At 37.8% G+C, this 16,372-nt stretch overlaps 1 protein-coding gene across 1 annotated transcript; it reads left to right on the plus strand.

The window, feature by feature from the left end:
* The first annotated feature begins 4,379 nt into the window (after positions 1 to 4,379).
* Positions 4,380 to 15,988, plus strand: LOC107223264. Its single transcript, XM_046744065.1, has 20 exons — positions 4,380 to 4,646; positions 5,800 to 5,909; positions 5,988 to 6,078; positions 6,219 to 6,413; positions 6,904 to 6,973; positions 7,196 to 7,322; positions 7,435 to 7,504; positions 7,964 to 8,076; positions 8,216 to 8,453; positions 8,560 to 8,889; positions 10,894 to 11,163; positions 11,386 to 11,495; positions 11,576 to 11,666; positions 11,899 to 12,093; positions 13,022 to 13,091; positions 13,324 to 13,450; positions 13,689 to 13,758; positions 13,877 to 13,989; positions 15,074 to 15,311; positions 15,435 to 15,988. The coding sequence occupies exons 1-20, from the start codon at positions 4,472 to 4,474 to the stop codon at positions 15,770 to 15,772; spliced, it is 3,141 nt and encodes a 1,046-aa protein (XP_046600021.1). The 5' UTR covers positions 4,380 to 4,471; the 3' UTR covers positions 15,773 to 15,988.
* The last annotated feature ends 384 nt before the right edge of the window (positions 15,989 to 16,372 follow it).

Raw genomic sequence — 16,372 nt, forward strand, 5'->3', positions numbered from 1 at the left:
AGAGAACCCGGTACTCGAAATCTGCGGAGCGCGATTCTCACCCGTCCGCTCTACTGCGCGGCTGTTTCCAGACTGAGGAATTCTGCTAGCCGATTTCAAATCGATTACGTCAAGAGAAAAAAAATTTTGGGTGACATCCGACATCCAAACTTTGGTTTCGAACTTTAATACCATGTATGATGATGTATGATGTACGATGTATGATGTATGATGTATGATGATATGATATGATGTATAATGATCTTACTTTTCACATTTCATACAAGAAATACACACTTTATTTCTCCTGCCGATTCCAGATTCAAGCGGCTAGGCCCTTCGATGGTCAGCCTTTAACTAAAGATATGTTCTTCAGTTAACGGGTCAGTTAATAACGCTGCCGTTTTGCGACAGTTGGACGATACGAATTATTGCTCGTACCTTTCAAATATGTGTTCAAATACACTCGAAGTTTCAGGAAGCTCTGTTCTGTCTCTACCTATCCAAAAAAAAAATCGCCACAGTCACCCTTTTAGGTCTTTAAATCAGGACACTGCGTTAAATACTGTCTCAAGTACGGAGCATTCATTTTATCTTAATCAAAATTGGCGCATCCGTGATGTATCACAGTTACTCTGAATTCTTTTCCATCCGAACATTTTTCGAAAAACAATTCTGCTTCTCTAACCCAAGTAGATACTTCACTTGCGACTAGCTAAAACAGCGTTCCGATTCTATGCCTACGAAAATTCAAGATCGAAAGAGCAAACGAAAAGATGTTGGAATAATTATGAATATCAATTTTATGGAATACATCGAGCGCGTGTCGAATAGAATCCCATGTCGAAATGAATAATTCTTTTATTTTCATATCATAGCCGTGTCATTGTAGATAATCCAGTTTGTATCCTGGAAAATTATCCAATCCATAGTATGCATCACGTTTTAATAGTAAAAGGATCATATATATTAATATCGTACATGGACCGCATATAGATGTATACTTTTTGATCTCTGTATCATTATTACATCCGATCTATTATTTTTCATGTTCTATGTATATTGTATATAGTCTCCTCATGGGTACCTATACTATAATTAAATCACTGTTTTGCTACGAATTTTGGAAAAAATTTATTCTCATTATGAATTCCTTGTATCGCCAACAAGTCCGTAAGTACACACAGGCTAAGTACTGGCTTGGGCTTTCCATTGCGAAGACCGTGTTACTCGGAAGGTGAATGCAGTCAGCATCAAGTCGAAATCGGTAACTGTCTGATGTTCTGCAATAATTTCTACACTCTACCGTTGGAACATCTCAGGGGGCGCAAGCGCACGACGATTTTCGGTCGTCACACCAATTGTGTACTCATTGTTGGTTGTGTTGATCATCGAAGACTAGAATTGTACCAAATTATCGGCGCAAAGAGAAAATAAAAGCTTTTATCTTGCAGTACTACGCCTACACATCACTATACTCCTGATTTACCTTTATCTACATCAAATGTATAACGAAAGTAGGATACTTTTTTTTTGTTGCCCCACAACACACCTTTACCATAGACAGTACGTACCAACACCCGCCAACGGATATCAAAGTTGAATACTCAGTTACTGACATAGTGAGCCAGCAAATCAACCCCCGTTTTCACATTTTTGTGTGACTCTCCGAATAAGAGACGTCCACATACCACTCCATCGATATGTCCCTCCAACCGAACAACTCAAACAACGTATCGTTCTTAAGAATGGTTAATCAAGGCGCTTTTCCGACCAAAGAACAAGCTGTTATTCTAGATGCTGTAGACGGCAAAACCGTTCAGGAATATACTGTAGCTCTAGGCAGTCTAATAGGGCCGGCCAACATCCTCTACGTTTCCCGAATTTCGCAGAGCAGAATTTGCTTTTATCTTTCTATTAAAGCGCTCGCCGACAAACTCACCGACAAAAATACCCAAGTGCAAGTTGATGAAGCTACATTAACACTACGTTCACTCGTATCCAAAGCCAAAAGAGTCATTGTATCAAATGTGTGCCCTGTCATAACCCACTCGAGAATAGAAACAGAACACGACAACACCAAGTACTGGATATATTTCTCTATCGAGAGACTAAACTGTTTTCTGTGCAAAGAAGGAGGTCACCTTGCAAAATATTGTAAAAATGTGGAAACCAACCGGCTACCATTACAGATCAAACAACAAACGATGAGAATGCAGATACAAATAAGCAGAACATCAACGAAAGTGACAAAAAATAAAGAAAAGTCACGAACAAACTAACCACAATGCTAAACGACTTGTACAACATCGATGACCGCAACCTGAAAAGGAGAATCACGCGTATAAGGAAACTCTTGAATTCAAAATACAATCCCGGTTTCAGCGACAGCTCTGCAGATGACAAAATGCAAATCTAATTAAAAACTCCACCTACTCTAACAAGAAAATGGATACGAACGCTAATTTCCTCAGAATCATGTAGTGGAATACGCGCAGCGTCAATCAACGAAAAAATTAATTAAGCTCCCTACTCGAAAATATTGACTTATTCGTATGCGTAGAATCTTGGCTCAAACCCGAAGGCAAATTTAACATACCTAGATTTGACACAATGCGCAAAGATAGAATACATGCTCGCGGTGGAGGCATCCTATATTTAGCCCGAAAAGGTCTAAATTTCAGTCAATTAAAACAAGTATCATCTCAAACAAAAAATATTGATACATAATTTCAAAAAAATATGTACAATAGTATTTTTCTGTGCAAAAGCCCGAGTTGTTTGATAGAAATACACTGAATTTGAGAAAGCCTCAAAAATATCTCATAAGTTGAAGCATGAAAGTCGTTTTTCTATCTCGTCCCCTTTTTTTGATGGCATTGAAAATATAATTTATGCATCTTATAAGTGTAAGTACTCAAATTACGAAAGTTACATGTATATAGATACAACTATATTTTCATGCCCTTGTCAGTCCCTTCGGCTATTTCTCCATCATTTTCATCGGGAAAAAAATTTGAACGGTCAACTGTGTAAGCATATATTGTTCGTGTGTTCAATGATAATAATATTAGTAATTACAATTAAACCCACCCTTACCTTTTTAATATGTTCCTATAAGAGATTAGCTTATGCGGGATGAGGGAGGTATGGTTCAGTAATCATCATTAAATGCGTCTGCAGTCGTTTTATAACGTTGAATAGAAAAACCTGCATGCGTTGCGCGCAGGGAGACCGAGACGTGTATACGTGTGTACAAGACACGAAAAATAACTGACTCTATCCTCACTTATCGAGGTTATAATGCTAAAAAATTACGTCTAATCTATGAGCAATTAATTGAACAGTTAGCGTTATTACAAACCTTCAATCACTATCAAATTCTGAACGACGAGTTGTCAACGCAAGTGTAGTTGTGTGGGTTCGAAGGAAGCGGTAACTGATTACAAGAACCAAGATTGTAAAACGCGGTTTTTCGCGATAGTCGAGATTCCGATAGCGGAGGTTCCACTGTAATTCCACATGCGTTATTTCAAGTTGTATCCAAGTACCTACGCTGTGAAGAAAGAATCGATGAATCTAGCGCGTTTAACGAATGAGAACCGGAATTTGTGCGGAGATACGTCTTCGTATATCTTTAGTCAATGCCATAGTGCTTGAATAGTTGAATAATAACTCGACGCTAGTGACTGGCAAATGGAAACTAAACTTAATTATACATCAGAAATTGCTGAATCACTTCTACAGGTACTTACGTAACAACCGAGCATTGTTTCTGAAAGAAGATGTTGCAGAATCATATTTGTCTTCGACTTATAGTAAGTCAGAATCTTGCAAGAAGAGTCACATTGTTGGATACAATACCATGCCTTGTAGACTTCGTGGTATTTTTAAAAGCGTATTTGATAAATGAAACCCAAACGTACCGATCTTTAGAAAAGATTTGAGCTACAGTAGATTCAAGGATTTCTACTCACGTTTGACGTATTACAAAACACGTTATGTAAATCTAAGATATAACGATACTCCCTGTATACCTGTAACGCGTATAATTCAACGAGATAACAATTATCTTTTTATGTCTTTCGAAAATGTATAATTGCGAAGGCGTTGACGACATTTGCAAAGCCGAGTGCCAAGTACTAAAATATAACGTGTCTACCACTGCACTGGGTATGATTCCAACAGAGCTCGAGATCGGCGAAAATCATCCTCAAATATATTCCCACACATTGATCTTGACCCTGACATTCGAGGTCCAAGTAAGCAAAAACTTTATATCGACAAAACAAGTCAATTATAAGGGGATTTTTAAAATTTTTTTCGCACAAGCGAGGGGGGGGGGGGGGGGGCGGGAGCTATCTGGATATCACCGTTCTAGGTCGTCGGTACTCGGCACTGTTCGGCACCGTCCGGATCGAGGTCTCGTGATCTTGGATTAGTCTACTTCATACTTCATCAGTGCAGAAAGTGGATTCCGTGAAAGAACGCGATGTCTCTTGTAGTAACCGTGCTGCAAACGGTAGTATATGCCGTAGTTTTCGTAAAAATATTTAAATGGCTCTACGAATATTATGAGTTTGCTAAAATCATTGACAAAATACCTGGACCCAAAGCTTACCCTTTAATAGGGAACACGCTTATTTTTAGAAAAGTTAAACACGACGGTAAGAATCCCGAGTGCAACCGCACTTCGAGAGCAAATTTTTTTTCAATTGAATGAATATTAGTTATTTAAAGAAAATTTTTACTCGTACACGAATCTAATATTGTCTTATTTTCCAGAAATATTTAAATTTATTGGTGGAATATTTCTGTATAACAAATAAAATTAGCAGTTTGAAACAACATGTTTATCTCCGTGAGATAATGAATTACATTTTGATTGAATGAATCGGTGTATTAAATCTGAATACAGCAAACAATTTGTTTCTCCAACGCTTGCTTGGAAACAGCTATTTTCGTACCTAGGGCGTAAAGTATTACCCCCGTGGTGCGAACAATATTTTTCGTCCTACGTAGGCGTAAACGGGATTTACCGATTTGTTTCGCGGGCGTAAAATTCCGCTTTACGCCTACTGTGACAAAAACTCGATTTTCGAAGTCTGAGGAGTATGCGTAAAGTACTCCATTTCCGAACAGTGTGGTGAAACGACGTTCGTGCATGCGCGCAAGTAGGATGCTATATTTCCGCACTACCTCCGTCAACCACTCGACTACAGGAGCGTAATTATTGAAATCTCTGGCAGAGGTGAGGCTTGAAAAATTGCACCTAGTGGTGATAATATGCACGAGAGTGAGTGAGGGCCACGCTGTACATAAGCAAATGTAAGCAAACGTGTCGCATGTAATTTTGAAAGATAAAATGAAACTTTTATTACAAAAAAATTGTAAAATATTAATTTTTCCACATAAACAAGTTCATAGTCCAAGTCAGCTGTTAGCAAGAACCGGAAACAATGAGCCTAGTTAGAATAGTCCGAAAATGGGGCAGAAAAGGGGTGCGGAAGGCGAGGAAGTACTATAGGCCCTTTCCCCGCCACGCTACAACTCTCAAACTACGTAGTGAACTCTTTTGTAACACCTGCTGGGCATTGTATATTACGCGACAAGTGCGGAAAACATGCGATTTCCTAACGAGTGCTGCAATCCCACGAGTAAGATACCGCCTATCCGCGCGTACAATATCATCCAAGACTCCTGGCCATTAGGGATTCACTGTTCCATGTGAAAAAATTATTAAATCAACACGAAACTGTTATTACTAAAGGTTTTTTGTTTTGTTTTTTTCTTGTGAAACCACGTACTTTTCGTTTACAGATCGCTATGAATGGTTCCGTGGAGTGTGTAAGCAGTATCATGGTGGAATATTTCGTACTTGGCTTGGAACTACAGCCAGCGTTCATCTCACTTCGCCAGAAACTGTCAGCGTACGTGAGATTTTATTATCCAGTAATTCCATTGTTATGATGATGTTTTGGATTTTCGTTTTCCTCTTGACAACCTAGGCGGTCTTGGCTAGTAGGACGCTAATTACCAAATCGCACATATACGATTTCATTCATCCATGGTTGGGTACAGGACTACTAACTTCTACGGGTGAGTTGCGTAACGAAGTAATTACTCGACGGTAATTTTATTAAAATATTCTGCTCTAATCAAGACTTCCTACATTTAATAATATACAGTGATGATGCTGGAAAACAATATTGTATGTATGGTTATTATTTATTATGCAGGAGATCAGTGGCATCAGCAAAGAAAACTGATTACGCCAACCTTCCATTTCAATATAATGGACGAATATTCCGTAGTAATGTTTGAAAAGGCGGAAATTTTGAAGGAATGCATCGAATCGGAACTCAAAAATAATCCAAACGCACCAATCGATGTGTTTGATTTTCTAACAAGATGTGCACTGGACATAATCTGTGGTGAGAAATGTTCATAACCCCGCCGTGTACAATAATATGCGCTATTGACGAACACAATTTCGCGAGCTTGAACCTTTACGATAGCATCTGCAAATAGTGGTCACATCGAAAACCGAATCAGATATTCGACCCATTCGAATAATTCAATTAGTTCGTATCGTATATGTATATCGCACACAGCACAATATATGTATATTCGAATGGTAATGATGATTTTTGAAACATCAAATCGAATATCACCGTTCAACTCGTGTGGAATTATATTGGTAATTTCGAATTATTCGCCCACCTTTACTTTCATGTAATACAATCTATCTGACAGTTTTCGTTTAACGTACTGTATCACCGCGTATTCGATACGAACATTAGGTTTTCTAGGATAGACACTGTTGAATTATGCTTCATTGTCGGTATACACCAATTACGTTCTGCGACACCATTTGTTTCGCCTTAATTAAATGAAGTTTTTCAATTCTCTTACCGATTTTAGAAGCGGCAATGGGAGTCAACATCAATGCTCAAACGGACCAGGACGCTGAGTATTCCACAGCTTTGCATGGGTATTACTTTCGAGTGAAGATATGTCGTTTCGTCGTTATTGCCATATCAAATATCAATCACATAGTGCACTGCTATATCCGTATGGAGTATTGTTTGAAAAAATAACCTTCTCAAGTTGACTAATGAGTAACAGGATGATGTATCTGTACTTCATTACCATAACTTTCATTCAACCAATCGTAACGCGCCTCGTTTTAATTAGATTTATATTGTATTCATAGAATTACCACTCAAGCTGTTGACCGAATTTTTCGACCTTTGCTACACTACGACTGGTTGTACTATCACACTCGGGATGGAAAAAAATTCAAACGTACTGTCGAAACAGCACACAAGTTTACAAAACAGGTGAGAGAAAACAACAACCTGTGCTAACCGCAATCACGACGTAGGTTGTAAAATATCTGTAAATATTTGACTCCACGGTGGTTAACAAACGTTTGTGTTACTACATTTACAGGTAATAAGTGAAAAAAAACTTGCCCGACAAAATCGACAGCGACACAATGCCGATGAAAATGGTATGCCCGGTAAGTTGAGTCAGAAAAATTTGAAAAACTGAATATATGTATAATGCATTTGATCACAGCCGCGAAATTTTTTTAATTCTAACATTCGATCGGAAAGTTCAAGTTCGAAGCCTATGGAGCGTGTGCAAGGTAACCCATTTCCGAACAGTGCGGTAAAACGACGTTAGCGCATACGCAACTGAAATGCTCATTTTTCTTTACTAGGGCTTTCTTTGGCGCGTGTGTACTTTCAAATATCTGAAGTTTACGCGTTGTTGGTTTCATTTTCAGTACTTCTCGAATCAAACTTTCACAGGTATTGCAAAAAATATCATGCGTCACGCGTACGGATAAGCGATAGAAACATCACACTAGTTGTAAATCGCCAAATTTTCGTACTTGTAACACAACATACTGTTCCTCGTTGCTGGTACTGTTACGTGTATACACAATTGGAATGAATTACACTTTTGTTTGTAGAGAAACCAAAACGTCAGGCATTTTTAGACCACTTATTAGATGCGTGTGAGCGTGAAAAGATGCCCCTCACGGACGAGGAGTTACGAGAACAAGTAGACACGTTTCTTTTTGCGGTAAATATGGCTCATGATACTGCTAGACTTAATTCTTAATGATAGGTGCACCGCACAAACGAATACAAACTTTGAAAACATGCGAACTTTGTAGGTAAAAGTAATATATTAAACTAAATTTTTTAAATGTATATCATAGGGTCACGATACGTCATCTTCAAGTATGAGCTGGGCTCTTTTCTGCATCGGTAATAATCCAGACGTTGAAGATAAAATTCACGAGGAACATCTCCGTATCTTTGGGGAATCAAAAGAACCGGCAACGCTCCGCCAAATTAATGAACTCAAATATCTCGAAAGAGTGATAAAAGAAACTCTGAGGTTATTTCCGTCCGCGCCGTCAGTGTCTCGAAGAGTAACCGAAGACTTGGAAATTGGTGAGTCGATGTTAGTTATTAATGTAAAAGTGATTGCAACAAATTTTCTACAGTATAGGACGTCTACTACATTTGAGCTTTTTCCCCATTCAACCTCCACGATTAGCTGGATATAAAATCCCGAAGAACTCTATCGCTGGTATTCAAATACACTACATTCATCGGGATCCGAAACATTGGCCAAATCCGGATAAATTCGACCCGGATAGATTTTTACCGGAGAATTCTCAGGGACGACATCCGTACGCGTATATACCATTCAGTGCCGGACCCAGAAACTGCATTGGACAAAAGTTCTCTCTCTTGGAACAAAAGATCGTATTAACTGCGATATTAAGAGAGTGGAAAGTGAAGAGCGCTCTAAAATATGAGGAGGCTAAGTGCTACAATGATTTCATTCTCAGGCCACAACAAGGAATCAAGATTTATTTCACTCGCAAATAGCAACGTGAAATTCTATCATAAATGCAAGTATGCTGTATTACACACGGTCGCGTCCATCGATCGTAGTTTCGAAATCGCTGTAAACGAGTGTTTAATTCCCAGTATAATTTACCCGTCGAAAGAACCTCTGGTGCACAAACCTTGCGTCAAGTACGTTGAAGTAGTAACTAAGAACAAAATTCACTTGGGAACTGAGAAATCACTATAATGACAATGTACATTCAAATAAATACCACCAACATACTCTTACCCAGAAAAAATCGCGAAATCAAAATTCTTGCCTCCCTGATCGTTTAGCATCGTTAATATTAGCTATGTCGAAGAAATTTTCATCCCAATCCCAAAATTATTTGGCGCCTTGTTGAAGTACTTTACACCGACCCCAGAACTCTTGCACTAATATCGAGGCATAATGAATAAACTGAAACTGGAATTTTGAATCTATAAGTCTGAGATTCTTCTTTCCTTTCTCTTTGGAATGTTGGTGGAATTTTATATCTTATGGCCGTCACTCTTGATCCGTTGCTCGCAGCGTATTAGGATTGCGCGCAATCAATTCTTTTCCCAAAATTGCGTTGATATAGTGAATCAATTCCCCGCGGATTAGATTTCCAGTTTTTCCGGTTCTCTCCTTCTTTTTCATTTCGAACTACATCGCTCCGTATTATCATAAACCTTCGGTAACATCACAGTTTTCAGACGGATAAATCATACTTAGGCATAAAAGGAAAACAGTTTTAAGTTACAGTTTTAAAATTAAGCTATCGGACAGTGCGCACAGTCCAAGAAGCCCAAGAAAGGTGTAAAATTGATAATCTCAGCTAAGCGCATGCGCCAGTCATTTAATCGCACTGTTCAGAAATGAAGCATTTTACGCACGCTTGTTTACCTCCATTTAATTTCCGAACCGCTGCTACTCGATTTAACGGAAAGCTATGGTGAAAAAAATATAATTTGTGAAATAAATCCGCAGAAATTGTATTAAATACAGCTGAACTACATGTATCGAAAATAAAAATCATACAGACTAATCCTTACTCGAGCCATCCTTCAAACTAATTTTTATAAGCTAATAGCTCGAAATGCTTATTGCGCTCGAAATTTGTCTAACGCGAAATGAAATCCAAATTCGCAAGACAGACTCTCGATGAAAACCGGTTCATAACCAAATGTGATTCGATCGAGCTCTTCGCCGTGAATGCGCCACGAAACGTTTGCAGCCCTCGTATTTATTGACGAAATATTTGCTGCTCTCGTTGTCGCGGCTGTCGTCCAAACGAAAATCAAATTATCCCCACCTTCTCTACCTGGTTCACGGTCACGATATTATTATGCCGGAACGCCATAATCAATTGCGTTGGTGTCGCTATTTACTCGTACTATCAGAAGAATAGCCTCAGACGTTACACCGCATGTTATGTGTTTTGATTTTATAATTCCGTAGCCGAGAATCAAGACCTTCTAGTACATTACGGGATATTATAAAGATTGTATCAGAGACCTGTTTACGCCAGGTTGTAAATAATTTTCAGCTACACAATTTTAGGGTATTTCGACAAGATGACAAATTTTCATCGATTCTGACCACGGCCCCATAAGTTATGATGACCTGACTCTGATCGCGAGTGAAGGCCTTGTGAGCTTTCCTATTCCGGTAGTATCCGGTAGAGATGGAACGGACCGACCAATGAGTATAAATTGTTGCCACCGGCTAGTCGCTGCTCGTAATCTTCATGCGGAGCCCACCAGCTCACGTAATCTAACTTCAGTAATAGTCGGTGACCCAAAAAGTTTACACTTTTACTTGTTCAAATAGTTGAATGAACCGATTTCTTATTTCTAAATTCAACCGGCGGTTTGTTCAGCTGTGAAGAGTTTAAACGCACTAATTGTTGATTTTACCCTAACTGGACTATAAATACATAATTAACAATGCAACGTCATTGTGAAATTTTCAAGTGTAAGACGATGCCCGTTACTAAATTGATAAGGGCGTGACTCTCTGTATATGATCCGAAGCAAGCAACTGTACGTAACGAAGATAGTCAAGCAGCGAATGTTGAAGCTGAAGCCAGTGGACCTTACGGAAACGTCATGGGTGTTTTGGTACTGCTACTTACGGCAGCATGTGCCATAATTTTAATAAGAATATGTCAATTATTCCACAAATTTAATCGGTTTGCAAAAATAATCGACAAGATTCCTGGACCAAAATCTTATCCAATCGTTGGAACTGCGCTCGCCCTAAGTAAAGTCAAACGTAACGGTGAGAAGTGATTTTTGATTAATTATAAAACGGAACGAAATACTTTACGTAGAGTGAATTCTGTAATTTTGAAACTGCCAAAGCGATAAGAGCAGCGACAAACATGAGACACTTCGTGTTCGAAGGTTCATCTCTTATTACCTTCTTCGCCACAGATATTTTCCCGTAGTGAATTAGCACTGTTGTAAAGGTATTCTTCTACACTCAAAATTATGCTTGCAGATTTGTACAAATGGTTCCAGGCTCGGTGTAAAGAGTACGAGGGTGGAATATTTCGTATATGGATTGGCATAAAAGCCGATATTCACCTCAGTACAGCTGAAAATGTTAGCGTAAGTAAGATTTCATTGTCTGGAATTGAATCGATGAAATTTGCGGTTTCTTCCATCTTTTCTTTCGCATCTCTTTTTAGACGATTCTCCCAAGTAAGAGTCTTATTACCAAATCCGAGACGTACAATTTCATTCACCCGTGGCTGGGTACAGGCCTGATAACTTCTACAGGTAGGCTATACGCAACCCGATAATAAATAAATGTCAGCTGTGCGTTGCTGGCAGTGAAAATATTCTTTAATCGAATTCTGATGAGATCTCGTTATATTAACTGTCGATATTGAATAAAACTATTATTTAAGCTACCTTAAAGCCACGATCGAGTGTTTTAGTATGTATGTATACATCGGGAACTTAATGTTGCGAAGAATAATAATATTCTTCAGCTATTTGTTATTCGTAGGTGATAAATGGAATCGGCAAAGAAAACTTCTCACTCCAGCTTTCCATTTCAACATACTGGAAGAATATTCAGCCGCAATGTTTGAAAAGGCAGAAATATTGAAGCAATGCATCGAGTCAGAACTTAAAAATTGCCCAAACGAACCGGTCGACATGTTCACTCTCATCACAAGATGTGCACTGGACATCATCTGCGGTAATCCATATCGTATATGTTGAAAATAATTACAGATTGTTAGCCTCTTCTTTCTCTGTTTTTAGAGAAAAGAGGAAGTTATTGTAATCACCTCGAGAATGAAAAGTTGAGGCTTCACTAAATCTTCAGCTTTTGAAGTCTAGAGAATCACCTCCAATCATTTTCAGATGTGCGTGCGTGTTTGTGTGTGTGAACAATTATTTGTCCGACGATATCTCGAGAACGAGTTACGGAATTTTTATGATTTTGATCTCAATCTCGCGGCTTTTCCAAACATAGAACTGAATAGATTTTGGCTTCGAAAGGTTTGGTGCTTTTCTAATTATTTAAATATGACGAACGGTTTCAAAGAAAATTCGTACCACTAGCTTTTTTGAACCGCTGCAGCGCTGATCACAAATTGTGGCTGTGGGTTTCGAGAGTTCGTATGAAATTGTCATTATTGTTATTCATATTACTATTATTTTAGCTCGAAACAAGTTCCAAGACAGGAAGTTCACTTGTTTCGTCTTTACGTCCTGCCCGCTTGTTTGTTTCTTCGTCTCGACTGATGTTTTATTACTAATTATCTCACATGTTGCACAGTCTTTTGTCACCTTGAAATGAAGACTTTAACCTCATAATCGGTAAAAAATGGTAGTGTTGCTACAGCGCATAACCACTTGTTTTTATGTCTCGTATAATTATAAAATAACCAATGCCACTCTGAGGCGTAGAAGAATACTTGACTTACCGAGTCTGAAATTCCGTTTCAATAGATAGACCTATCTAACACAAATGTAACTCATCTACTGATAGGTTGCGTTGATTCAGAACGAACGTTACGCAAAATACATTTGGCTCATTTCACTAATTATCCACAATCGTTCCGGGTCATCATTGAACTACGCACTACAGGCTCTTTCCAATTCACGTATATCGCTTTCAGAATCTGCAATGGGGATCAACATCAATGCTCAGATAGACCACAGTGCGGAGTATTCCATGGCTTTACATAAGTACAAATTCTACGAAACATTATCCTAGTTCATCAAGCTCACGGTATTCTTTAGCAAATGAAACTTTGTTATTCCAACTTCGCTTACTATAGTATACCGATTAGAAAAAAGTAAAACAACGGAGAAAATTACCATATTTGCCAAAACTGTAAGCTTAGGAAGCATTCGTTATAAGACAGTTCACGTGATGCTAATGAATATCAGATTTTATTGAACGATGTTAAATTTACAGAATCAGCTATGAAACTATCGAACGAATTTTCCGTCCTTGGATACACAACGACTGGTTTTATTACCAACTCCGTCGTGGAAAGGAATACAAAAATAGTGTTGAAACTGCACATAGATTTACAGCGAAGGTGAGACTCGAATAATATTTGCTGTAGCGCGTACATAATTATGAATTATTCGGGAAAAAATAAAAAGATCTAATTGGACATTTATTTTGCCTCCGTGTAATATGAATAGATCAAATTATATCGATATATCTGACAATCTGTTCTCTCTGATTGGATCTATTCATTTTTTCCTTGGCAAAGAATATTTAACCGTACGATTGTGTTACTTGATTGCACGAGATTTATTCTGAATTCTTAGGTGATATCTAAAAAAAAAATGACCTGGAAATCCCAACAAGAAAATAATTCGAACAAGTACACAGAGTTCGGTAAGTCGAGGCGATGTTTTCAAATGCATGCAACCACGAGGACATCTGTATTATTTACTTCTTTACATATTATGAAAATTATATGCGATTATAATAAGGAATGATTGTATTACTTTAGAAAAACAAAAACGGCGGGCATTTTTGGATCACTTATTGGATGCTTGTGCCCGCGAGAAGACTCCCCTTACTGACAACGAGTTGAGAGAAGAAGTGGACACTTTTCTATTCGCGGTAAATGCGATGAACAATTTGTTAGACTTTAATCTGGATGGCAGTTAAAACTGCATTCCAAGTACTTGAACTTTGAAACCGAATTCCGATGGAATGCAGAGTTACGAAACATGAGGCTGAAGTCCGTAGCGTTAGCGCAACGATTTGTGTTCAGGAATTATATTTTTCGTCACTTCAAAATAGTCCGAAATTGAATAAGCCGTAACGAAACGGAAACTGCTCATGTTTTGAAAATCCAACTCTTCCAAAATCATTCTAACATTGCAAAGTAGGAAATATGTAAAACCACGGTAAGACTTTTCTAAGACGATATCTGACCTTTCGCGAGACGATTGCTACGTACCGATAATTATATTGTAAAACCCGAACCGGTATCTTGGTCTAGGAATGAGGTGAAAGAAAAATTATAAGTATACTATTAAAACACGCAAAAAACTTGGGCACGACGAGAAACGCGCTACGCAGGTATAAATACGTTAGGTGAGCGGATAGTGGGAAAAAATATCGCAGCGCAGAACTTAAAAATAATTGTTAATCTTGTTCAGTGAAGTCGAGTATATTTATTATAAAAAATTGTGGACCCTGAAGCAAAAACTGAATAAAAAGATTTGGTAAGGAAACGGTAAACCGACGCCCAATAAAAGTTACGCAATTGGCACTTTAAAATCACAATAAAAGCATCGAACAAGTATCGTTTATGAAAGCCCAGATGAATGAAAAATACAAATATTCGTAACAGTAACACAATAATAATGGATTGAATTATTTCTAACTGCAGAAATACATTTACTGTCGTAATTTGTGCATGAGTCTGCAAAAAAATTTTTATGCTTACAATTAATAATACCTGAGAAGCATGGTTTGGTTCCCAAAACGGTTAACATGATGTGCGCTCATAATAAAATGTATTCGTCTACAATCAGGCATATGTAACGATTAATTAGACGCTGTTTTACAACAATTCTTGAACGATCAAGCAATTCAATGATACTCTAATTTTTTTTTTTTTTTTTTTTTTTTTTTTTTTTTTTTTTTTTTTTTTTTTTTTTTTTTTTTTTTTTTTTTTTTTTTTTTTAAATACAAGGGGCATGATACAACAGCCGCAGCTATAAGTTGGGGTCTTTTCTGTATCGGCAATAATCCGGACGTCGAAGAGAAAATTCATCAGGAACAGTTGCGCGTCTTTGGGGATTCGGTAGAGCCGGCAACGCTAAACCAAATTAACGAACTTAAATACCTTGAAAGAGTGGTGAAGGAAACTATGAGGCTATTTCCTCCTGTACCGACGGTGGGACGAATTATGTCGGAAGAGATAAACATAGGTGGGTCTATGAAATATTTGCTGAAAAGTACTTTCCAAAAATTGGACATGTTGACAAAAAATACGCACTGCATACTACATGTAACGATTCATTTTTTCCTTTTCATCGAATCCTCGTGATCAGCTGGATATAAAATCCCCAAAGGTACCAACATCACTGTTCACATACACCACATTCATCGGGATCCGAAACATTGGACGAATCCCGAAAAATTCGACCCAGATAGATTTTTACCGGAGAATTCTCAAGAACGACATCCGTACGCGTATGTGCCTTTCAGTGCTGGGCCAAGGAATTGTATCGGACAAAGGTTTTCTTTGTTGGAACAAAAGATCGTGTTGACTACGGTATTGCGAAAATGGAGAATTAAGAGCGCTCTAAAATATGAAGAAGCCGAATGCTACATTGAATTAATTCTGAGGCCGCAAAATGGAATCAAGATTTACTTCACACCTAAATAAGACAGAAGAATACGAAAGAGAAGAAACAATAGCGTTACAGCCACTGACTCGAGGTTGATTTTTTTCAACAAACGAGCCCTTGTGTTATTCTAATAATGATTTACTGAGAGATTATATAACATAATCGAGGTAATGTTCAAAATCAAAAAAAAAAAATAAATAAAAAATACAGTAGTGTTACACATATAAACGATATGTTTGCTTACATCCACAGCTGTAAAAATCGTGACAGTATATTATAATCAATTTTAGTTTTATTGAATCGTTTAATGGATTAGGCAATTAAATACCACTAATTGTTAGTTGCGCGTGAAAAATGAGAGTTGGGTTCTATATGTTTCTTTATTCGATTGAGAAAGCACAAGATTTTCTATTACGTACACCACATGACGATATTAAAACTCAAAGAGTAAGTTCAATCGATCTTCGTTACAACACGAGAGCAGCAAGTAGCGAAGAAATAAGTAGAGAAAAACGAAAAACAGCAAAGGGAGCACAGCAAGCAGGTTATACAGAGAAGTTAATTCGTTTATAACAAATCCCAAAAGTACTAAAGGGTAGTAGCATGCAGACTTTTAAAAATGACACGAAGAAATGGTT

The sequence above is a fragment of the Neodiprion lecontei genome, chromosome 6 (assembly GCF_021901455.1).
Source record: "Neodiprion lecontei isolate iyNeoLeco1 chromosome 6, iyNeoLeco1.1, whole genome shotgun sequence".
NCBI lineage: Eukaryota > Metazoa > Arthropoda > Insecta > Hymenoptera > Diprionidae > Neodiprion > Neodiprion lecontei.